This window comes from Aquila chrysaetos, chromosome 5 (genome assembly GCF_900496995.4).
Source record: "Aquila chrysaetos chrysaetos chromosome 5, bAquChr1.4, whole genome shotgun sequence".
In the NCBI taxonomy this organism is placed as follows: Eukaryota; Metazoa; Chordata; class Aves; order Accipitriformes; family Accipitridae; genus Aquila; species Aquila chrysaetos.
The window spans coordinates 1,993,534-2,017,398 of record NC_044008.1 but is presented as its reverse complement, the minus strand read 5'-3'; the positions used below and the strand labels follow the sequence as shown (position 1 = coordinate 2,017,398).

Here is a 23,865-nt window from a genome sequence, read left to right as displayed (position 1 = left end):
AGTCATTTTGAAGATGTAAAAGCAAAACACTTTTTCCTTCATCTTCTGAAAGTTGGAACGCATTGTAAAAATACCCATGGGGCTGCACTATTATTAAAACTGGCTTTTTTACATTGGTCAGCTCTCTGGCTAAGACAAAACACAAGCAAGGCCCAATTATAATGTTTGTAGAAGGTGCAACGAGTGAGAACGGAAGAGCAGAGTAACTCGATTATCCAAACTAATTTGCTTAATTTTTTGTTTCTAAAAGTAATCAATTCTGCATGGTGTGCAACGGTTGGGAAATGCATCACTTGAGGCTTACAGCGGCAGTTTGGCCAGCTTGGGTTTCTCGTAAGCCTCATGGAAGAGCTCTGAAAACTTTCATGAGCTGATTGTGTCACTTGGCAGAGTTCCTGTCATGGCTGTGAACCACATGTATTATCTAGCCTAATGCTTGCTGACTACCTGGAACGCACGGGCAATTTTCATGTAGTTTTATGGCACTTATTTTCTAGGGTATTTTCTTCCTAGATGAAAATACAAGACAGGTCGGTGTGTTTTTTTAAATGTCTCTAAATACTGATGGTGACAGACACCCTAATCATGTGCAATTTATGGCCTAAGGTTTTATGGCCCTATAAATGTCTAAGCTGCCTTGAATCCTCCAGATGACTACTTTCGAAGTAGTGCAAGTGCTTAAATGAGCAACGTTGCCAAGTGTATAAAATTCTACAAAATAACTTGACACTTTGAATCCTGAAAGAGATTGGTGTCAATGAAGTGTGCTTTAATCTTTGCCTAATTAAGTCTGCTTGTTTGAGAACCACAAGTCCTTAATGCATGTGTTACTAATCCCCTGCCTAATCCTAAAAATCTTTCCGGAAGGGAATAGTCCTAACAAGACAGACATTTAGGTCAATAGAGTCTCTACTACTCCTTACTGAGAGTGGGGAGGAGAAAGCCTAGCAGGCAAAAGCCCTCCTTTGAGTAAAATCTTTTCTGGCCTTGAAGATGAAGCACAGAGCAAAGCTCAAACTTAAAATTTCTCCTGGAGCATCATGACCTTCCAAAAATGCAGTGAAACTGTTTTGCAACCCCTGACAGCACTTGGGAGCAGGTAGGTGCTGTAGCATCAGTGGGATTCTCAACACCCTCTTAGCAAGCCCTTGAGAGGCTGTGCTGTCAGTAATTCTAGTTGTGCACCACTCATGAGATCCCACAGATATCATGTGGGCATAATCTTCAACAATTACTTGTCTTCGATGGGCACTGGGCTGCCCAAGTCCGTCTTCAGCAGTGTAACTAGCCTCAGATGCTACCAGAGGCTCAGCCATAAAGTCAGGGTGTGGCCTGAGGCAAGGCAGAGCTTCTGTCCTGACCATCACGGAAGAGGCTGTACCACCAGCACTGAGCTAAATGCCTGACTTTGAGATAGTATCTTTATATAGCATCCTAAATCCATTTATGCTTATTAAAATTCCAAGCTCTGGTGAGCGCATAAACTACACAAGTAGCAGTTACCAGTGCTATGCAGCTGGTGAGTCTCATGCGTAAGTCAGGGGAAGAAGACACAGGGTGAGGCTGGCGCGTCTAGCTGAAGACTCTTGCTCATGTGCTGATTAGCAGAGCCACATACCCTTCCTCCCCAGTGCTTGCCCTCGTAGCTGCCTGTGATGAGAAGCTGGGGATCCCCTTGGGCACGATGCCTCCAGTCTGATAGGCACTGCCATATGGCGGAGCACGGGAGGAATGCGAGAGGCAGATCTCCTTAGCATCAGGAAGGATTTTCTTGTGCAGCCTCTGGCTCCTCTGAGGAAATCATTGCTGTTGCTACTGCCTCTCAGCAGGGAACGGACACTGTGAAAAGAAAGGTTTCTTTCACAGAGTGTCTTGGTTTGCCACTTCCCTGGTCCTACTTGGAGGTTCTGCATTTCTGTCTCAGCTGGGCAGGGTGGTGTGCGGACGGACAGTGCAGTTCTGCCTCAAACATGGGGTCCAACTACAAGGCCCTGTTCTCGAAACCAAGCAAATGAACAAGCTGCTCTGGGTCCTTCATTAGTGAGAGAGGACTCGGGGAGCAGCTGTCCGGAGCATCCATCTAGCTCCAGAACCCACAATCACCAGAGAGATACCAAAAATTGGTGGAAATCTAATAAAGAGGATTACAAGAGACATGAAATGGATCCCTGAGCTGGACTAGCTTCTCAACTTTCCTAAAATGTTTGCACCAGGAATCCTGTTGCCCACAATGAGAGTTTTTTCCCCTTTCTGAGCTGTGGCCCATGCTTTGAGGTTCCCCTTTGTCTTCCACTGTTCAGCAAATGTTGTGACTACTGTGGATGTGAGTTCAAGGAGAGTTGTAGGTGAGTCTCTGTAATTTAAATTCATCTATTATAAAGACTTATGTCTTCTCTAGAGAAAGGTAACAGTGACTCTGGTTTTCAGTCTACTTCTCCCTCTTCTGTTCCTCTCTTTCCACTGCCACCTGACCCCCCTTTTACTATGGTCTCCAACAAACATGTTTCACTACAGTTGAAATTTAGTTTGGTGTCCACTGTTCTTCTTTCACAGTGAGCCGCATGTCAGCGGGAAGAGAGATGCTGCCAACAGTCTGGGACTGCTGCACCCCTGGGAAGGTAATGCTGGATCTGAGCACAGGTTGTTGAGACTTCCAAAATGGCAGATAAAGCACGATGGGTGCAGAGCCAAAGCAGTCTGGATTCTGTCACACTTCTGCAGCTTGAAGATGGATGGAGACTTCCTTTGTCTTGATCATGTAACTGAAAGGCAAAGACAGATGGATGTAACAGAGATCGATAACAAGGCAGACCTGACTCAGATTTCAGGGTATATTTCCCTCCCCAGTCTGGCCACAGCTGAATCTGATTGTAATTGACTCCGAATGAAGTGTGGCCTTCAAAAATCTACATTTGGATTGAATACTCATCTGTAGCAGTCTCTCAGAACCTCCTTCTACTGCCTGCTGATTGGTGGATCCTGCAAGGGTTCCTGGTCATCCAGATCCAAGCTGTAGCTCTGCAAATCGACTTGAAGACAGGGAGCTTCCACAGGCAGCTCCACACTGAGCTCCCACCCCACCCTGGAGCACTCAGGTTCCACAAGAGACAAGGCGGCCATGTCATAGATCTATGACATCACCAACCGCAACCTGGATACCCAGCATCCCACTTGAACCTGTTGATGGGGTGGTGTCCTCTCCCATTGCATCCTTGGTTTAGGAGAATCTTCAGTATTGACTTCACCAAGAGAGACACACCTGGTGACTGCATCCTCAGATATGCATGACCCTCATGACCTTCATTCCTATAGTTTCAGCAGAGAAGGCCTGCCACAAATACCTCTCAGATCACCAATGTCTGTGCCAAGTACTCCAACTAGATGGAAAAGTCATTTGCTAAGTCCATGGCTCACTGCCTGCTGTACCGGGGAGGATACAATGCTCAGGGATGCAGCTGCAGCCACTGCAGAATGCAAAAAACAGGAGGTCTTGAAAGACTGGAAGCTTTTCAAAACCAGGTGGACACACCAGTTTGTGGATGGCTGCTGCAAAAACCAGGATCCAGCTGAGCAGGGGAGGTCTCTGAGGTAGCAGACAGCTGTGAAGGACTGGAAAGAAGAGAAAGAATTTGGCTGGTAGAGATGAAGTGTATGAATGTCTCAAGTGTGCTGAATGTCTATCAGTAACTATAAGTCAATATAAATGAAATACCGAGTGAGGCAATACAAGTTGCTAAACTGTTTAGGTTTGAACAAAAATAGAAACTTCACAGTTTTGTCTTGTTAAGTCTGCACTGGAATAAAATAAGCAAAATTAATTCCCTTAGCTTTGGTATAGTATCAGTGCTGAGTCTGACTCCTCTGGCATACTCTGCTGGGAGTAAGCCTGGTGTATCGGGTATGCTTACTCTTTCTCCCATCCCAATGGTATATTTCAAAATAGAAGCACAACTTCTTTCTAAAACCTTCAAATCTTTGTCTCGCATATGGTTGTGTTAAACCTTCTGGCAGGCTGCTGTATTCAGCTTAAAGAGGGGGCATCTACTTTTCTGAATCAAGCTGCAGGTTCCACTTCAAAAGGTAGACTTGTTTTTCAGTATCTCTGAAGAATCCATTTCTGATGCATTACTAAAATAGAGCCAAGTGAGTGAAATGCCTTGTGCATATGTGGGGTTTTTAATGGGTTTCAAAGCATTTCATCCAACTGCTACGCAGAAGTTGAGAACAACCTGCGACTGAAATGAACATGATAAACTGTGAAAGGCCGTTCCAGCATAGCTGACTGGGGTGCCAGCATTGTTAAAGGGACATCTTTCTGCCAAAACTGTCTGGTCTAAAGGCAGATCTGCACTCCAGAGGAGGTATAAGCAGTGATACATCATAATCCACCCTCTCTTCTGGGACCGGTTAGGGTTGTCACCCCATGAGGGGAGAGACCCCATCCCCTCCATGACAGTCACTTTCCACAGAGGGAAAGGGCTGAAATGGAGGACAAGAAAAATCTCAGCCAAGTGGGACACGTTTCCAACTGATACCCTCACCTGACCATGTCTAAATGTTCACCTGGTGTCTTGCCCAAAGCACCACTTAACCCAAAGTGGGACAGGAGGAACTGTGAGGGCTCCCGATTGCTTTTCCAGGCAGAGTTTCTGGGGTTTGCTAGCCAAAGTCTGTCTAGCCAAGGTGTCTGCTTCTCTATCAGAATTGAAGACCCCGCTGCAAATGGTTTACACAGTGGTTTCACGCTGGGACGTGGCTCAGGGATGACAGACCACAGCCTGCAAGATCCCACCCTCCCCGTGCCAGCAAGTGGGAGACAAATATCCCACCTTATTCCTTTGCATGGCTTCATGATTCTGCACAGGGATGGTTTGGTCCAGGCACATCCCATGTCGTCTGGGGAGACGGAAAACCCTGTAAAAACAAGAGGGGAAAGGGGCTGGGGGGCATGGGCAGGATGCTCTGAGGGAAGCCACTGCCTCAGCCCCATGCCCACACCCAGGAGACACCACTAAGCTCACCCCCCGTTAAAATTGCTCGTATGTGTTTTGAGGGGGGTGTCTGAGGTAAATTTTTGAGATTTGAGCCTATTTCTGAGGTAGGGGTTTTTCTTTTGGGGAGGGAGCTGTTTCTCGTCCAACGCCTTTGTTGATTTCTGCCTCTCTCTGGCGGGGATGACATTGCTCCTCTCCCCCGGGGGCCGCGGGGTGCTGGCCTTGCGTTCGCTGAGGAGAAAAGGCTGAAGGGAAGGACGGACGACGGGAGGAGAGGGAGCAATGCCCTGGCCGGGACGGAGAGGGCGGGCGACGGCCGGACATAACGGCTCCCTGCCTCAGTTTCCCCTCAGGCCGGGGTCCTCCCCCCCCCCCGCCCCTCTTCCCTCAGAAGCCCGCCCCTCGCTTGTCCCGCCCCCGCGTCTCCTGGCAACTCGCCCCACCCGCCGTGCTGATTGGCCGCCGCCGCTACCGCCGCCATTTTCAAACCGCCGGTTCGCCTCCGCCGCCGCTACTGCCGCCGCCATTATCCGCGGTACGGCTTGGTCCGGTCCCCGCTCTTCCCCGGTGCGACGTGTCACCATGGAGGCAGAGCCCGTGGGTCAGAAGCCCCCTCGGAGGAGACGGGGCAGGGCCAGTGCCGGGGCCCGCGCCAGCCGCTCGCCCCCGGCGGACAGCACCCCCGGCGTGGCCGACTCGGCCGCCTCCTGCAGCCGGTAGGAGCCGCGATCCCTCCCCGTCCCCCCTGTCAGGGGCTGGAGCCCTGCAAAGGGGGACCCCGCCATTCTCCTGTCTTATAAGTCGGGGGGGGCTCCCATCAGCCTGCAGGGGACTTCGTGCCCTCCCGCCTTGTACGGGCAAGGCTGTGGGGGACCCCTCACCCTCTTGTCTTACAAGGGAAATTCCCTCCCTCCGGCTGTACGGGATCCCCCTCCCCACCCTCCTGTCTCATAAGGGGAATTCCTCTCCTGCAGGGTGTAAGGGACCCCTTGCTTTCCTACCTTACGAGGTGGACACGTCTTTCCTTCCCACTCCCCCCAGGTTTTAGGGGGCGCTTCCTGACCCACCCCCGGCAGGCTTTTCCGTTCTGTCTTATAAGGTGAACGTGTCGCCTGTAATTAGGCAAGGGGTCCACCAACGCCCCATCTTACACGGTAAGACTGGGGCAGGGCGTTCCTCAGGCCATAACCGGTTTCCCTGCCTGTTCCTGTCCCATAAGGGGGGGTAGCTTCTCTTATCTCCACCCCTGCGTGCCAAACTACCCCTAGGCTTTCGTGCAAAGACTTTCCTCTTCCCCATCTGTTGTAGGGGTGTCTGGCGGGCTGCCTACAGCCCGCGTTAGTTTGGGAGAAGGAGGAGAGGATCCTTGTTGCTCCTCGGTGTGGGAATAATTTGGAGGTGGGGTGTCTTTTACATCTCCTGGAGAGATTGGCTGAGCCTCCAGGATCTCTGCAGGCTGTAACACCGGATCAACTCCCTCTCCTGGGCACGGGGAGACCTGCCTCAGATGCAGTGTCAGCCCTGGCTTTTACTCTGATTTTTAAATCCCTGTGCATGCCATCTATTACTGTTATTTTGACATATTGAACTTGGGACACTTTCCCAAGACCACCGAGTGAAAGAAACTTACTTCTTAAGTTAACTTGAAGATCACCTTATCTGTGTTGACCCCAAAAATGATATCTGGATGTGTTTATAAGCAGCTCCTGCCCTATCAGCAGCTGATCCCTGAGTGACCCATCTCCTGCTGACTCCTATCTAGACAAACCCAGATTGATCAGCAGAGGCTTGTGTTTTCTGTTGCCCTCAAGGTTAGGAAATGACTTCTCCAAGTGTGCGGGTGATATAGAAACCACCCATTTCTGACAAATGTGGCTTTAATTAACTCAGCCCAGTTTCTACCTCCAGATGCTGTATTTGGGGAGTGGTTCACTCTTAGATGTGATCAGGGTCTTTTCCTCGCTGCCCTGGTTCTTCACACCTGATGGGGGATTGCAGCCCTTTGCATCCCAGCCTGGCAGCTGCTTGGGTTGGAATGGTGAGAGATGCTCCTGCTCTTCCTCCAGCTTAATTTGTGCCATGGGAATGAGTGAGAGGAAGGTGACTGAGGCAGTACCTTGTTTTGAAACCTGGCGAAAGTCCCCAGAGGCTGGAATGGATGTTCTTTATTAGGTGACTTAAAGCAAGGTAAACATCAATGAGCTTGGTTTTCATAATGGCTGGTTTTAGTAACCATTGTGTGTTCTGGATGGCAGAACAATTTAATGAACTTTTAAAAATAGATTTTTTTCATAGAAACATGCTTCAGTATCATCTTGAAGATCAAGTTGTAGCTCCCTAATTACTGCACTTGAAAAGCATAGCATAATTGAAGGCTTCAGTGATTCGGTGAGTTGATGAAACACACTGGCTCAGTTTCTGGGATGGTCGCACATTCCTTTGTGAGGCTTGTCTGTGTAAAGAGGCCCAGGGAAATTGTGATAAAACTGGGAAAGGAGTTTATGCAGATAAGACATGTATGTATTAAACCTTCATCTGGAGACTCAAAAACAAGATGATGCCAGCTTGGCACCTAGATGTGGTCTTGTGATGCAGATAGAGCAATTCAAGAAGTCGCTGGCTTGAGGCTTGTTCACAGAATAATAGAAAATTTTAACTGGAAATGAATTCTGGGAGGTCTCCAGTTCGACACCTGCTCAAAGCAAGGCCAACTTCAAATTTAGGTCAGGTTGCTCAAAGCATTGGCCAGGTAAGCTTCAGAAACCTCCAAGGACAGAGATTTGCTTACCTGTCTGGGTCCCCATTCCAGAGTTTGACCACACTTATTGTGGGGGAAAATATTTTTTCCTTCTACCTAATGGGAATTTTCCTTGCTGCAGCTTGTGCATGTTGCCTCTTTTCTTTCTGCTGTGTGTGCCCAAGAAGCATCTGTCTTTGTCTTCTCTCTACCCTTTTTTAGATAGTTGTAGACAGCAGTTAGATCCCCCTTTGCCTTCTCTTATGCAGGCTGAGTGAACCCCCGTCAGCCTCTTCTCATTCATCCTCTGCTCCAGCCCCAACACCAACTCATTTGCCCTCATCTCGACATGCTCCAGTTGTTAATCTTTTTTGTACTGTGGGGCCCACAGCTTGGCCCAGTATCCAGATGGGGTCTCACAAATACTGACTGGCATCATTTGACCTGCTTGCTGTGGTTTTGCCACCCTAGTAATGCAGAGCCAACCATCTTGCTGCAAAACACTGATAACAGAATTTAAATTGTTTAATCCCTTCAGCGGTTGGGGAAGTGGCAAACTAGGACAGGGCTACAGGGTTTTTAAAAAAACAAACAAACACCCCACACACAACCTGGAAGCAGGTTTGGTTTTTTGAAGCACTTTAGCCAAACATGCAAAAATCTGTCTTATGTCTGAGTGGTCCTGCTGCTGGGCTCAATTCCTGGGCTTTAAACCAGTCTAACCTTGCAGGGGCTGGTATAGGTTAGTGTGTGATTTTCCCCTGGTTAATGGTGACTGTATCTATCCACCTGTTGTGGGCAGGGTCAGTACTTTAGTCTCTGGGCTAGGACAGGCAAGAGCTCCAACTGTTTGCGCTGTGTTTGTGGTCTGAACAGCCAGCCTGCTGTGCAGGGCTGCTTTTAACAGAAAATCTATGAGCTGGGGGGTTGAATTCAGCTGGACCTCCAGGAAAGCCACACAGAGTACTTAAGCAAAGGTCCCTACTCCCTAAGCAAGAACTTTTGCACTAGAACATAAATATATTTAAACATATGCTCGATAAATTACCTCTCTCCCCCTGTTAATTTGCCTTAAACTTCTGAGTGTGCGCACACATGCATGAAAAAGCTTTTGTCTCCAGCCCTGTAATCTGACCCTGGAGGAGGAGTCCTCTGCCCACCAGCCTGATTTTAGTCAAGTATCTGTCCAGGCAGAAATGGAGCTCCAGTTGCAGGCCTGAGGCCTCTGATTGAGAGACTCTGTGAATGCACTAAATACATTCAGCAATGTTTGAGGGCAAAGTAATATCCTTTATTAGATGTGTCCTCTTGCAGACCCTGCCTTGCTTTTGTACCCTTAGACTCTCATGGCTACAACATTCCTGAGTAGTCTCAAATCTGCTGTTTCACTGAGGTTTTTTTTAAGTATTAGTTTGACTTTCATAGCAAGCATCAAGTTTCACTTCTGTGATGCTAGAGAATTCCTGACCCTTCCAAAAGAGGGGTATGTGGCCAGGGGGGTGTGAAGGGATGTGGTTTGGACAGAGTATTTCTAGTCAGCCGCTTGTCTGTGTAATCCCAGAGTTGTGTCTAAAAAGGGAGGAGACAGTTGATAGCATGCTAGAGATGGTGACTTCACACAGTTATGAACAGTAAATATTTCCTCTGATAGCTCTGATCTGGGGACTGCTTTAACATCTTATTTTCCATTCATCCCTTTCCCCCATTGGCAATACCACTGTAGCTCTTGCATAGCAATGGGAATCAGGTTTAAGGAATAAACATGAGGTAAATGCTCTGTTGAACAGAGGGAGAGGAAGCTATAGTGTGCCCAAAGAAGAGCAGTCCTGAAGGGGGAGACAGGAATGGGTTTACCAAGAATGCATTCTCTCTGTTGCCAGCTAGTTTCTGACCCAGAATCAGACAGCATTACTACTTGCTGGATGAGTGTTTCTCTGAACCTTGTCCCCCCAGTTCTGGCAGCTAGAAGACAACAAAAAAAAATTGCACATAGGCTTCTGGGACAGTTAAAAGAAACTTTGTTTTGGGGTTTGTCTGCTCTGTATCTTGTACCCAACTTCATAGTTTATCAAGTCTCAAGGTGAATTCAGGTGAAGCCGACAGCTTGGGGGCATGTTATCTCTTCTGAGGTAACACACATAAATAAAGCAGTGAGTCCTCTCTCCTGCCCCAGACACGCTATCTAACCCTGGCTTGCATCTTGCATACATCTTTTACCAAGCTGCAAGGACTGGTGTAGAGCTCCCTCCAGCTGGGATGGCCCAGCACCCTGCTGGGAGGAAACAGGTACCCTCCAACCCCAGGCAAACCTGGAGCTTGCAGAATTTTTTTATCTTTGTCCAGAGTCAACTGTTCTCTCCGGTATCTAGAAATGTTCTGTAGCTTTCACATTGCAGAAGCACCCAGAGGCAATCATGCAGGGTTGGAGTACTGCTGTGCTGAGCTTCTGAGGGTAGAGATAGGCTGTCATGTCACACTTCTAATTAAAGCCCTACCTCATGCTCCCCTTCTTGAGTGTCTGCATCTTTGGTAGTACAGAGCCACAGCTCTTTTCAACCACTGATCCTATGATTCGCATGTGGTATTGTGCCTGTTCTGTGATCTGTTGGTACTTGCTTGGCACCTGGGGTCTCAGACCTTGTAAAAACAGTGCACTTAACAAGAGACAGTGATGTGTCACTTTGAGACAAGCTATCTGCAGTGGGAAGGGAAGAGAGTCACAGTTGATTGTACGTATTCATGTACTTGTAAATATTTTAATTGTAACCGTCACTTCTCAGTAGTTATTCAAATGGGATTAATCCCAATTAACTGGCTGACTTTGTATGGAAGGATTAAAAGAAACTAGTGGTTTTATGTAGGTCATGTTAGGGTGGAAGGTGGAAAAGTTGCTCAGTTGTCAAGTTGTGCAAGCAAGGGTGGTGTCACGGTAAGCCCCTGAGCAAAAGGTGGTCTGAAGCAGGCTGACTGGTGTTGACTTGAGAAAGCAAGGACAAACAGCTTCTGTCTGCTATGATCAATGGATGAGGCTGACAAAGGAGCTTGGTAGAGTAGCAGGTGTTGGAGGAGAACTGAAAGTCTGGTTTTGTGTTTTCTCACAGATGCTGCAACTGTGAACTGCTGCCAAAGGTGGGGTCTGTGTTCCCCAAACCAGCTCCATTGCTGTTGCTTTCCTTACAGCAGTCTTAGTCACTGTGTGGCTGCAGGGTCAACTGGGTAGTTGGTTTTCTGTTGAATCTTTACCCCCCAAAAAGTGAAGTTTTACACTTACTCAGCAGCTGAACAACCTTTCCCTATGGCCATGGGATTGCTGAATTAGACTTGCAGGGGTCTGGCTGGGAGGAAGGGAGAAAGAAGGCCTTTTTTGGTGGCAGCCTGCAGTCATGCTGGAGAGGTGTAATGCAAAGTGAGACTCTTCACTGCAGCCTGTGCAGGAGGCTTGTCAAAAAGAGATTTGTTTCTGTAGCAGAAACAGGAGCAAGGCAGCTGATTGTCCACATGGGGGAAGGATAGACTTTAAGGAGGTGTCTGAAGAGAGTCCTTCCTCAATTATATGTTTACATATTTAAAAAAAAAAAAAAGCTTTTAAAAATCTACCCTGATCATCCACTTGTTCTGCACAATCTGCAGTAAACTCTTCAATTGGCTTTTATTTATTCACTATACACATTTATACTATTTAAAGTCAGTTGTTTCTTGGCCAATGACCTAATACTCTGTTGTGAAGGCCAAGTGTTTTTGATGGTGATGGCTCTTTCCTTTCTTCTCCCTAATTATGGCTTTTCTGAAGTGAATGTTTGTTTGCTCTTGATCTTTCTTGTGATTAAAGCCTATATTCCATCAGACTTTCTTGGGCTGGTAAAATAGTAATGAAGAGTGCAAACATACATTTTTCCTTCCTATTATCACATCAAAGTTAGCACAAATGGAAATTTTTACTCCACTGAAGAAGGTAGCTATTAAAATGCATCACTTGAACATAATTGGAAGCTACAGTGTAGCTTTCAGAAAATGTCTAGAGGCTCTCCTATTACCACTGGTTTTTATTCCAAAAGCAGGCTGTGAGTGTCTGGGTCTGAATGTGTTCAAGGCACAGCAGGTTTATATGCAACCACTTCAGTCAGTTCTTCCAGAGGCCTCTAACGCACAGCTCACAGGAGAGTACCCTAAATTGTGTGTCCATATTTTGGCCTGAAGTTGCTGTAAGGGAATGCTGATGCTTTAGCAGTCACTCATAAAAACCAAATAAGCATTTGGGCTTTTTAAGGGTTAAAACCCCACTTGTGTACTTTGTTACTTGTGCTTCTCCTCAGCTGTCCTTTGCACCAGAACTCCACAATGTTTCAGCAACTGGGAGAGGGCTAGGAACAAAGTATCCCTAAAACTGAGAGGCTTTAAGCTGATAGCAGTGGTCTTGTGACACTGTATTTTCTTCCTCTATAGACTTTCTCAGTGAAGGCTAGTACCCTTTTAAGGTCATCTTTACCTTTCCCTACACTTTGAGTGTCAGAAGGCTTATTAAAATCCAGCAAACTGGAATGAAATCCTGACCTTACTGGACACCTGTTAACTTACTGGGCACCTATTAACAACTATTGGTGAGGGGGAACTGTCTTGTACCTGGTGTTTTTCTGCAAGGGACAAAGAAGGTGTGAGCATACCTGACTAGTCAGCTGCACAGCTCTGGAAATAGTTCCTTTTTTTTTTTTTTTTTTTTTAGGACATGCAATATGTGTTAAAACACAGGCAGAATTAATTAAACAAGCTAAAGTATACACTTCATGTACTTTCAGTGGCCTCTGAACAGGTATCTCTAGGAAATGCTGGTAGCACCTGTGGCATGCTCTTCCACCCCCAGTGTGTTCCCAGTGCAGCTTGGTGTTTCTCAGTGCTTGGAAATGCTGGAAATGAACGAAGTTTCTCATAGGGAAGATGAGATGAGGGTAGGAGGGAAAGGGAAAGAACTGTAAAATCATTCAGAACTTGCTTTTTCTAAATTGTAGTACTGCTGCTTTCCCAACCTACATGGCAAGTGCCACCAGCCAGTTATTAAAACCTATTAAAGCATTTCAGCACTCTCAACATCCCTCTATGTGAATGTTGATTGTGGGTAACATCAGTCTCTTAATTACTATATGCTGATGATAGCCTGCTTGTTATTGTCTTGTAAAACAGAAGTCATGCTACACTTACTAAGTAATTATCTTCACTCACAAATCATTATTCTCAACATCCAGTTGCTTAAGCCTAGCTATTACTGCTTCAATTAATATTTTCAGGGCAAGCTCATCACAGATGCCTTGCAGAATGCTCTCCTCAGATAAGTAGCTTGCAGTGGATGAAGATAGGATATTACTGCCAAGCCTAGCCAACTTCAGTCCTGTGAGTCAAAAGATAAGGATAGCATCTCTCCTGTAAACATGGTCCCTTAATGATAAGAATGAGCACTTCAGGGCTTTTGCATCCAGTGAAATAATCTTTGTGTGTGCTGAAGGTATCTTTTCTACAATTAGGGATGTTCTTAACTCCAGCTGTCTGTTCTGACTGGCAAAGGTTGCTGAGTCCACAGCAATGAAATGGTTGAGTGTGATGGATGAGTGAGAGAAGACCTCCCTCTTCCACATTTTTTACTTGTGAGTAGTTGCCATAGTTAAGAAAAAAAACCAAAGCACTTAATCAAATGCACTTGAAGCAGAGATTGGTATCGCTCTCCTGGTACCTAAAATGCAAATTGTTAAAATATTCTTTCCAAAATAACAAGATAGGCAAACACCTACTTTTCCTACTTGGATAGGAATAGAGCACAGTGGTGGTGTTTCTTGCAATTGCAAGCAACAATGCAATAAAGCCTACAAAATGTCCACTTTGTGCCCTCTCACTGCAGACTACACACATTTCCAGACCCCTTGAGCAAGTTTAACAGCTGCTGGTTATGAACGCTGATCTCCTGGAATCTGCTGTGGAAAGAGAAGAGATAAAAATCAATGGCACTGTTTGTCTCCTAGAAAGATTAACGTGAAGAAGAGCTTTATGAAATGGGCCTTGCTGCTTTTGCAGGGAAAGGCCAAGAAAAAGCAACTAATCCTTACAGTCTTGCTGACCTGGCCAGGGGAGAACTGACTGACTCCAAACGAGGGAAATCATTTTACTGAAACCATGCAGGTGAGAGACCATCCAGGCATCTACCTCGGTTATCTTAATTTTAGGAGGAGACTCTGCATGTCTTGACTATATCCCCTGTGATCAGAGGAAACTGAAACAGCATAAAGATGGTCTTTCTCAAAGGACTGAATCTTGCACCTGTAATGCAAGAGGCAATAGGTAAAGGCAGGCAGGGGAGCACAAGAAAAGGAGAAGTTGGATGAGATGAAAGAATTACTATGTTAGATACTGTACAGGGTAGGTAGGCTGAGACTAGATTGGGAAATACCAGAGTTCAGCAAATCAAGAACAGCAGAAAGTTAGCAGCCTTCCTTCTAAGTAATGGTGGTGGGCACAGGCTTCTTTGAGGATAGCAGTGGATGTCTTGCAAGGAGCCTTAAAATGAAGGCAAATATACGTGGTGCTATAGAAAAAGATGGATCTTCCAAAGGGAACTGGATGATGCAGAGAGGAATAATGTCATTAATATGGAGGACTAGGAAATTATTTTTGTAGTCATTTGCCAAAGAAGTGTGTGGTGGTGTCCTATATACTTGATAAAGTCAGGGAAAGTGTTAACATCAGTAATGTATCCAAACAGGGAGCAGAATTTACATGTTGGGAAAGGCCACATCTATTCCAAACAAACACTTATTTTTGCCAGAACAAGATTTTGACATATGCTTAAGTGTGAGGTCCAAGTCATACCAAAGTTATTTTGCCTCTAGACTTGTATTCCACTGCCAGAGAGGCAGCCTGGCTGTACCATGTATGCTGCCACCACATTAGGCCTCAAGTCTAACGAGCTTAGATGAGAACAGCCTACAGGTTAAAGAAAAGTTTAAGTTGTGAAGGAGAAAAAAACTGGTTTTATTTACTTAATCCCCTCCTCAACTCCAAGAACGTAACAGACCTTGTACTCGCATCTCTACTGGATAAAAAGGAGTTGTAAGAACTTGAGCTTTAACTGTCTGGGAATGTGGAGACAATGCTTCAGACCAGCATCCTGGTGCTTTGGTGCCTTCCATGATGCCGACTGGATGTAAAAACAGCACAGACTCAGAGTGCAACTGCTTCCCTGACTGCCCTAGCTTCACATGAAAGCCTTGAAACTGTTGAACTTGAAACGTTCCACCAGCTCCCATTGCCTGCCCTTAATCCTTTGAAAGGGTTTAAACTCCCAGTTTTATTTCCAGAGTGTTTTCAAGATCTTGGATTGAAAAGAATTGAAAAATTAGTTGCTTGACAAGTTTTTTTCTTGTTTAAGTCAAAGAAGAGATGAAAAATGTAAAGACTGCTTCCAAAAATCTTCTCCTGCCCAGTTGGACCCATAAGGCTTCTAATTATCAAATCACCTGTCATTCATTCTCACATGCAGGTTTCCAGGTGGTAGCCAGCAAACCTCATGCTCTTCTTGGTGTGCCTGCTAGAGACATCTCAAAGCGCTCTGTAAGGCTGGCAGTGACCAGTATGCAAGGAGGAACCATCACCTCTTGTAAATGTAGCTAAGCAAATTACTGAATGGGGTGAGGAACACTGACAGCCTCAAAGCCCTTCTGCTTCTCCATGCACATGGTATTTGACTGAGTTTAATAGAGCACTGAGCACATCAAGTAGGGGCAAAATTGTTGTTAACGTGCAGAATTGTCTGTCACATGGATAGGCTTTAATGTGTGATATTCTGCAAAGGAGGGTTGGAAATGGGAGTGGGTTTGAGAAAGCAGAGTGCTGTAGCACTGTGGCAGCTCTCTGCAGGACCAGACCCAGGTATCTTTGTGAAAGGGAAGGCTATGGAGAAAATAAAGGGGTAGGAGGAGAAGCTTGTACAGGCTGAAGAAGAGGTATTCGCATGTCTGATGGGAGAAGAACGAGACTGTGCTGCTGTTTCACTAACAGAGAACTTGTGGGATGTCTTCAACTTTCCCTGTTGGGTAAAGCTTTTCAAATGTCAAAGCTGTGGACTTTATTTTCATTGTTCTTATTCCTACTGAGCTAAATGCTCAGTATTCACATTTGACATCATACCAGATGTCAAGGCTTTCAGTTTCTATTGTATTAGGAAGCTTTTGCTTAATCTATTTTGGTTTCAGTTTTCTGGCCAGCTCTTTTTCTTGGCAAAGTTATGCCAAGTAAAACCCAACCCGTTAAGATTTTAAAATGTTTCTTCTTCCTCTGGGCTTGATTTTGGGGAATAGTTTACATGCAGAAGTATGCGAGCAAATGCCTTAGACCATTTTTGACAAGTGTCAAAAGTAGATGTTCAGCACTAAAGTCACTTCCAGCTCCTATGAAGTAAGAAATCTGCCAAGCTGTTTTCCCTCTTCTGCTTCACAGAAGCAGTTTCTTTTAACACAATAGCACAAGAGAAATGCAAAATACTTCTTGGCCTTCCTTATGTATTCAGGAGGGTGATGTTTTTCTTGAATTTAGCTTATTAAAATATTAGGGGTTTTGTTTTACCAGTATCTTTTTAAGAGTACTCAGGATAAGCTGTAGGTAAATTTTTTTTTTTGCCTGAAAAGAAAGATTTATTCAGTCTTTGCCTGATCTAGGACATGGGAATATGATAAGCAGTTGTCTAGATTCACATATATTAAAAGTATGGAGAAATGGTTTAGAGCATTTTAGTGTGCATGTCTAGTGGCTGCAGATAATCCATGAATCTTTCTGTAGATAATGAACAAGCACTAATATAAAAATTTTTTAACATACTTTTATAAATTAAGGATTCCTAAATAGGGGCTCATCTTTGCTGGAGACTTGGAGAAAGACAGTTGGTGGTAACTGATTTTAAAATATATTTATTTATATGTTGTGTGAGATAACTATGGAAGTGGTATCTTTTGGCCGTTGTAGTGGATGTTGCTGTCTGTGGTAGTAAGCAAGCACAGTTTGGGAGCCTGTGACTGAAAGTATGTGAATGAGGGAGGCATACTGGTGAAAGATAAAGTTTAAATCTTACAATTATAAATCTTGGATGGACCTAGAACTACCCAATTTCTTATGGACATTGGTTGTACTGAGAAGTTGTCATTATTGTTTGATATACTGATTTGCAAATCCTTTCTTGTTGGGCTTTTCAGTTACACTTTTCTTCTGAAACATTGCTAAGATTAAAGCAATGCAAAGATGAAAATATGACCTCACTGAAATGGATGGCAAAATTGCCAGTAAACTCATTGATTTTACCATAGTATTTCAGGATTTTACCCTAGACTGCTTTGTATAATGGATTTATTTCAAATGCTAGTCAATTTGACAGCCACGGAAACTTCTGACCTTGACTGACTTGCAAGGACTTCCTCTCTGGATACTGGAAAGATTTCATCCCTACAATTAATGCTTGTTTTCTAGCTCTGCTATCAGTTGGCTAAAGGCACTTGTTGCCTTCTCTCTTTATTTTTTCCCTTTCTCCCCTTCTCTTCTTTTCCTGTCAGATCTGCCGGTGTATTTTATACTTTCGTTTCTGCATCAGCTTTAAATCTGCTATCATCTGTGGTGTTGCTCTGAAGAAACAGCAGGAAACATGGGGTTTCTGGTGAGTGTCAAGCCACTGCAGCAATGAAACTTAAAGGAAAGTTTTGAAATGCCTGAGAAAGGAAAGCAGTGATAAGGCATCCCTGACAATATGTGGAAGGAAGAACTCTTCCCAGAAAGGAACATGATAGTGAGAGATGAACAAACACTGGGAAGCAATGGGGTGAGAGAAACAGAATGATTACATGAGTTTCCCTAAAAAATAATTTATAAGTGGGGAGGAAACAGCTGGTGATGATCTGATGCTGCTGAAGTAAAGCAGTTAATGAGGATGGAAAAGCCTTTTCCCCCAGTGTAAATTGGTTGAATGAAGTTTAGATGGTACTTAGGCTTTATATGGACAATTCCGAGGGAAGCTAATGGAATTTGACTACTTGTATTCCTTTTATACTGGCAATGTTTGGCTGCTTTTTGAGAGTTAAAAAATGCCAACATTCAGAATACACTGAATTTTTATTTAAATTTCAATATTCTGCTCACAGGTAATGGGTATTCATGTTTGCATCAGAGCTGTTCTTGAAGATAGTGTCTCTTATATAGTGTGGGGTTTTATTTAGTGTGGGTGTCCTGGTAACTGATGCCTTTTACTGCTATAATTGAAGGGCCTTCTAAAAACCTGCAATGGAAGTGAATGCAGGAATTACTTCATCTGCTAATCAAGACTAGCAGCTGAATATAAATATAAAATACTCCAGATTAGGAAAATGCACCCACCAGTTTCTGAAACAGACTCTAGGTAGATCATTCAACTTGAATTTGGCTTGGAAGCAAGTAGTATCACCTAAGCTCTTCCTGAAAGGAGTTTTGTCTTGCAAGAGCAAGTCCTACGATGAGTTGGCCAATGTGCCACCTTCCACAGAGCTTGTCACAGTGACTGGGATGGCTGTTGCTGAGGGATTTCTGCTTTGCATTTTATGGGGAAAAATACTTCATGCAGTTGAGTGTCATGGAGAACTGGGCCTGTGGTAAATGTGGTAGGAGGGTTTCCTCAGCGGGCAACCACTGCTTTACTTTGTGCATGTCTTCTCAGCCACACATGGGCAGTGTCCCGTTCAAGCGTGACTTTGTCACCCCCTGACAAGCCCTGAACACAAAGGCTGCAGGCATGAGCTTCAGAATTAGATTCATCTTCAAAAGTAAACTGTGTCACACTATTAACATACCCAGTGAGCTGGAGAAAATGGCAGGTGAAGTTTTGTGACTTGCTTCCAAATAGGATTTTAAATGGTCATGAAGTTTGTCCTTCTAGCTGTACATCTTCCTCCCTGCCCAGCTTTTAGACTCTGCAGGGCAAATTTCAGCGGTCCCTGGAAAGCAGCTGCAGTTCCATGTAGTATTCATATGCCTAAATACATACCTGTTCTTTTAACTGTTTAAAATCTGCAGCATCGTTGTTTCAGCTGGGGTGCCTCATCCCTCTGCTGTGAGAAAGGTAAATAATTCTTCAGTTTCTCTGCACCTGAAATTACAGGTTGCCAGCAAATCTGTTTAACTCTGCGGTGCCATAGACTTGGTGGTCCCACAGTTACCACATCCTGGTGAGAGGGGAAGTACCTTATTAAATGTGCTGACATAATTGTAAGCAATTATCTGACCAAACCTTCAACTTTACCTGCAAATGGACAGGAAGGCAGGCTTGATCACAGGCCTTGACTTCCCAGTGCCTTGCCCTCCTCAGGCAATTTTATTTAGGGTTACTTTGAAGTCTTCCCAGAAATTAAAGCAAGGACAGAGGCCCTCCCAGTAGTCTTAACAGGGAGGAAAAAGGCACAGATTATTTCAGACCTGACTGTCAGATGTTTGGATGGATCCCAGGTGGACAAGGCAATGTCTTTGTTCCTTGAGCAGGACCCCATGCTTGTCAACAAGTTCTCCAAAAAAAGCATTTACACCCTGAAGAGGGGTGTAAAGTGTATCTGTGCAGCCACAGTCTTACAGGCTTCATGCTGCAAGCACCATCCCTGCTCCATTTGGATGCTTCACTGCTCACCTTTACTCTTGATCTTTATTTTGGTGAAGCCAAAGAAAATGCAGACTTCAACAACAACAACAAAAAAAAGGCATAAAGCCAATAATGTAGTTAGAATTGCAAATCCAGGTGGGCCCCACCTTATGTGGAGGAGTAGTAACAACCTTGGCTAAAGTTTCCTGCAAGTTTTAGCAAGCAGTCCCAAGGACAGACAATGATGCAGCCCTGTTTCCTATGGAGCTGGCTTGTGCTTGGATTCTCTGGTGTCTTTTTCTCCTCACCTCCGTGGCTGAGGTGTAACAGTTCATTCACGACATGCAAAGTTGAGAGAGAAAGGTTTAAAAAAAAAAAAAAAAAAAAAAAAAAAAAAAAAAAGGCATGTGAAGATTGAGACCTTGAGTCTGGGGAATGAAGGTAAAGTCTATTAGGAAAGGCATAAACGGGCTTACCCACTGTTGGGAGCCTGGGCAATCCTGGGCTATGATCCCAGAGGTGGCTGAGCATGATTTGCATACCACTAATGCTGTTGTGCAAAATACTTTGCTCTTCCTACAGTGTGTGGGGTGGCCAGGCAGCAGGAGCTGCTGCAGAGGAGCTCTTGGGAAGGCAGAGCCCTTCCAGTGCTGTTTGGAAAAGGCTCAGGCTTCTCCCTTTTCTCCTCCACCTTTTTCTCGTGTCTTTCTGGACTGCTGTTATGGCCAGGAGCTTTATTCTCACTGTGTCCTCCTGTGCTGGAGTGCACACAGGGAACTCCAGAGTATGGAATAAGGGACTCCAGAGCCACTGTTAATGCTGGCTCAAGCAGAGCTTTGTAATCTCTTTTTCAGTCCCCTCAGGAGCTGCCAAGCACGCAATGAAATCGTCTCCCTCTAGGTGTCAGCACTGGATCGGGAAACAGATCTTTTCCTCCTTTCACTCCGGCTTTGAGCTTATTATTTACAATAAATTGACTGGTGAGGCTACATTTAGGATTAATTTCGTTTTACAGAGTCAGATGGTTAGTGCTTCCCCACCCAGGATAAAAGTAAATAATTTCTTGAGTACTACAGGCTGACTTTTTTTTCCTTTCCCGTACTGAATTAATATTCTTCAGTGACATACTGTCTGCTGACCACAACCTTTTCCTAACCCATTTAAACTCCGTTAGCTCAAAGGTGACTTGGGGGGAGAAAAGCGAGCAGGGACCGAAAGCATGTGAACACATCCTGGATGCCCTGGGCTCTCAGCATGTGGGTGGGCTGGAGTTGGAACGCAGCAGGGCTGGGAGCATTCATCACCTGTGTCTTCACTTAAAAGCTCTTCTGCAAAGTTGTCTGGGTGATTCCAGAGTTATTTCTGAGAACCCAGAATATGTTAGTCTTTGGCATCAGAGAGACCACAAAAACCTACTGCATAAAGTTACAATTAAGCTGATTTCCCTCCCCCGCACATGTAAAGGTCTTAAGACTTTGTAACTGCTTCCATACCTTGCTCAGTGAGAAGTCAGTTATAGCACTTGGCTTAGTTTAAATCTCTACATACAAGGTTTTCCAGCGAGCCTAAGTGGTTTAATTCCCATGGGTGACTTTTTTTTAATGCCAGTTGTGTTCATGAGTCTCTTAAACTGGCTGGAAAATATCACCCAGAGTGCTACAAAGCATTAACTAATTAGTGGCCCGTACTCAAAGTCTTTCACAAATGACATTGCCATTAGTTTCATGAGACTTTACACTTTGTACAGTGATATTTCAAAGCAGTGGGCCTGAGCAGCTGACTTTGTTATAACTGTTTTACAGAGGGGTTCAGCTTCAAAACTCAGCAGCTAAGGACAGACCGAGGCCGAAGCAGAAGTGCTGACTTTCAGCAAAATGTCTATTAACCACAACACAGCCTGGCCCCTGGCTCGCCTGCCTAGAAGGCTGCCAGCTGCCGTTGGTGTCATGTCCCCTTCCCTAAGGTGCTTTATATCAGTAAAATGAGTTGATGTTTTAACTTGTGCTGTATCAACAGTTGGGAAGGATGGTGCTCTCTGTAGTAGGTAAAGGGTTGAGATACACAATGTTGTCAATGCAATAGTCCTTATCATTGTATCAAGCCATGTTTTCTGAACCAGGTTTACATATGTAATGTTTTGTGTTGCTGCTTGTTATTTCAGCTGACTAATGGGTCTCCCACTCATTTTTTGACATTCATTCTGATTTGTTAGTGATTATCTCTTTGCATTGTGCCTACTGCGCTTTGTAGTCGCACATAGTGGGGCTGTTGCAATACTAATTCATACACATAAGAGGGCAGATTTGAGATTATTCTGGAACCTAAATCGATTTTCTTTGTGTAAAGAATTGCTTCGGGATAATCTTTAGAAGAGACAGAGTAATCTTTGTAATAACTGTCCAAGAATGTTCTCTTGAACATGAATAATCACTGGTTGAGCTGAATGAGTTTTAATAATGGATTTCCTGTGGACATGTCTAGCAGACTTTCTCTTTTCTAAAGACTGTACATTCTTTCTAGAGAGGTGCTATTTTCCCCTTGCAATGTGAGATTTATTTTGTGTGGGGGTGGTTTGTTTGTTTGTTGTAATAACTGGAAATGACTATAATGCTTTTATTAAAACTTCGTTATTACTCTCTGTTTAAAGCTTGAAAACAGACTTCAGGTGTATTTATACTTCTCCCATGGAAAGAGATTAGAGGCTCGTGTCTGAACTCTCCTCCCTTTCTCATCATACTAGCTCATATGTCTTCCTTGGTCCCTGAGCAGCTGCCTTTCACTGCCAGCCTCCATAAAATTATCCCTGGAGGCAGCAGTTCCTTGTCTACTGCAGTAACTACATTTTCCCTGATTTCTTAATCCTTCATCTGTATTGTTTTGTCTGAGTTTCAAGCTCTTTTCCTCTCCTTGCAGGCCTTTCTTTAGTCTGTTCCTTATCTGCTACTGCCTCTAAAGCTCCTATGGTCAGATAGCCAAATAACATCTGAAACTGTCATTCCCATAAAGGGAATTTGGCTTCTAGCCTGAGGTCTAACTTAATCTCTACCACCATCCATGTGCAAACTGAGCTAAATTGGCCACATTAGGAGAATGGAAGGTATCTCAAAGTGGAAATTGTCATCTAGAACTTGAACCAAATCATTTGAGAGCTGATACTCCTCTAATGCTTTCCTACCAGCAAGACAGAGTGGAGAGCCTCAGCAGGAAGCATCATGAGATATGTTCTAAACACATACAGATGGGCATAGAGCCAGGGAGGACTGAGAAACACTGATGTGGTTTTATGTTGGGGTTCTGTGACTGCAAGCTTAGGTCAGGCACAGGTACCAACCATTTGGACCAACTTCAGTTGGGACTAACTACTGAAGCTCTCATGGAAATGGCAAGGCTGAAATGCTGCATGAAAAGAGGAATCTGAAGCCTCTCAACTCACAGGGGAAAGGAGGTAGTTCAAGGTTAAAGTAGTGTGAAGAAAGGTAGTCACAGTGAAAAGGAACAGTTATCTTGCCTGAGCACAGAAGGCACACTAGTTAAAATGCCTTAAATGAATTTAATAAAACAGTGCAAACCCTGTTTGAGTAAATGAGCTCTCCTGGGGTGGTTACTGGCCTGTGTCAACTTAGCACAGGTCGATCTGTTACTGGCTTGCAGAGCTGCCTGGGATATCAGCACTAAATGTGTTTACTTATTTTTACATTTAGTAAGAAAAGAATGAAAGGGACTGTGCCTTCAAAAAGTAAAAGCCTTAAACAATCTCTTTTGTAAGAGCAAAGTACACCTTCAAGTCCTTGTAATGTTTAAATATTTAAAATATGAAGTCACTCAGTGCCGCCTTACCACCCACCTACTAAGGTCTGTTTCTCTTCTGATCTTACCATTAAATTGTATAGACATTACATTATACAGCTCCACCCTGCAGCCATTTCCTGCCCAGCTCCTTAGTCCTTGGTATTTTCTGATTATTTTTTTCTCTTGTCTCCTTTTCTGTTTTTCCTACGGCTCCATTTTTTTTTTATCCATGGTTCCTCAACTGCTTCTGCCAGCTTACTCTGCCCAAATCTAACCCTGCCCCCGTTTCTTCTTTGCTGCGTGGGATAAGTGCTAATCTCCTTCAACCTGCAAAGCAATGCAGGGCATCTTTTTATAGCCCTGACAAAGATGAGAAGGAGGTGAACTTTCCTAAGAACATAAGAACTGGTTCAGAACAAGGGTCCCTCTGACCCAATGTGCTGTTTCCAACAATGATTTAGGTGTTAAGTAAGAACAAGACTGACATCTATGATGCTCATTTCTCTTGTACCGTCTCAGTCTCCACCAGTTTTCAAGTTGTCTGCTTAGTAGCCCCCAGTAAATCTCTTTCAAGGCTTTGTCTAGTTTTGTCTTGATCCCATGCAGACCTTGCATCCAGGGCAGCTTTTGGCAAGGAGTCCTGCAGGTCATTTGTTTACCTGGGGTGTTCCTGGTGGGGCCATAGCCAGAAAAGCCTCTCCTGCACCAGAATGGGCAGGAAAAGG

The 23,865-nt window shown here is 44.6% G+C and overlaps 1 protein-coding gene across 1 annotated transcript in view; it reads left to right on the top strand.

Annotated features, from left to right (window-relative positions):
• The first annotated feature begins 5,541 nt into the window (after positions 1-5,541).
• The window catches only part of LOC115342261 (neuroepithelial cell-transforming gene 1 protein-like), a 35,244-nt gene continuing 16,920 nt past the window's right edge, over positions 5,542-23,865 (top strand). Inside the window, exon 1 of the mRNA XM_030016314.2 lies at positions 5,542-5,710. Coding sequence (XP_029872174.1) covers positions 5,577-5,710 — 134 coding nt within the window. The 5' untranslated portion in view covers positions 5,542-5,576. The remainder of the gene's footprint in view (positions 5,711-23,865) is intronic.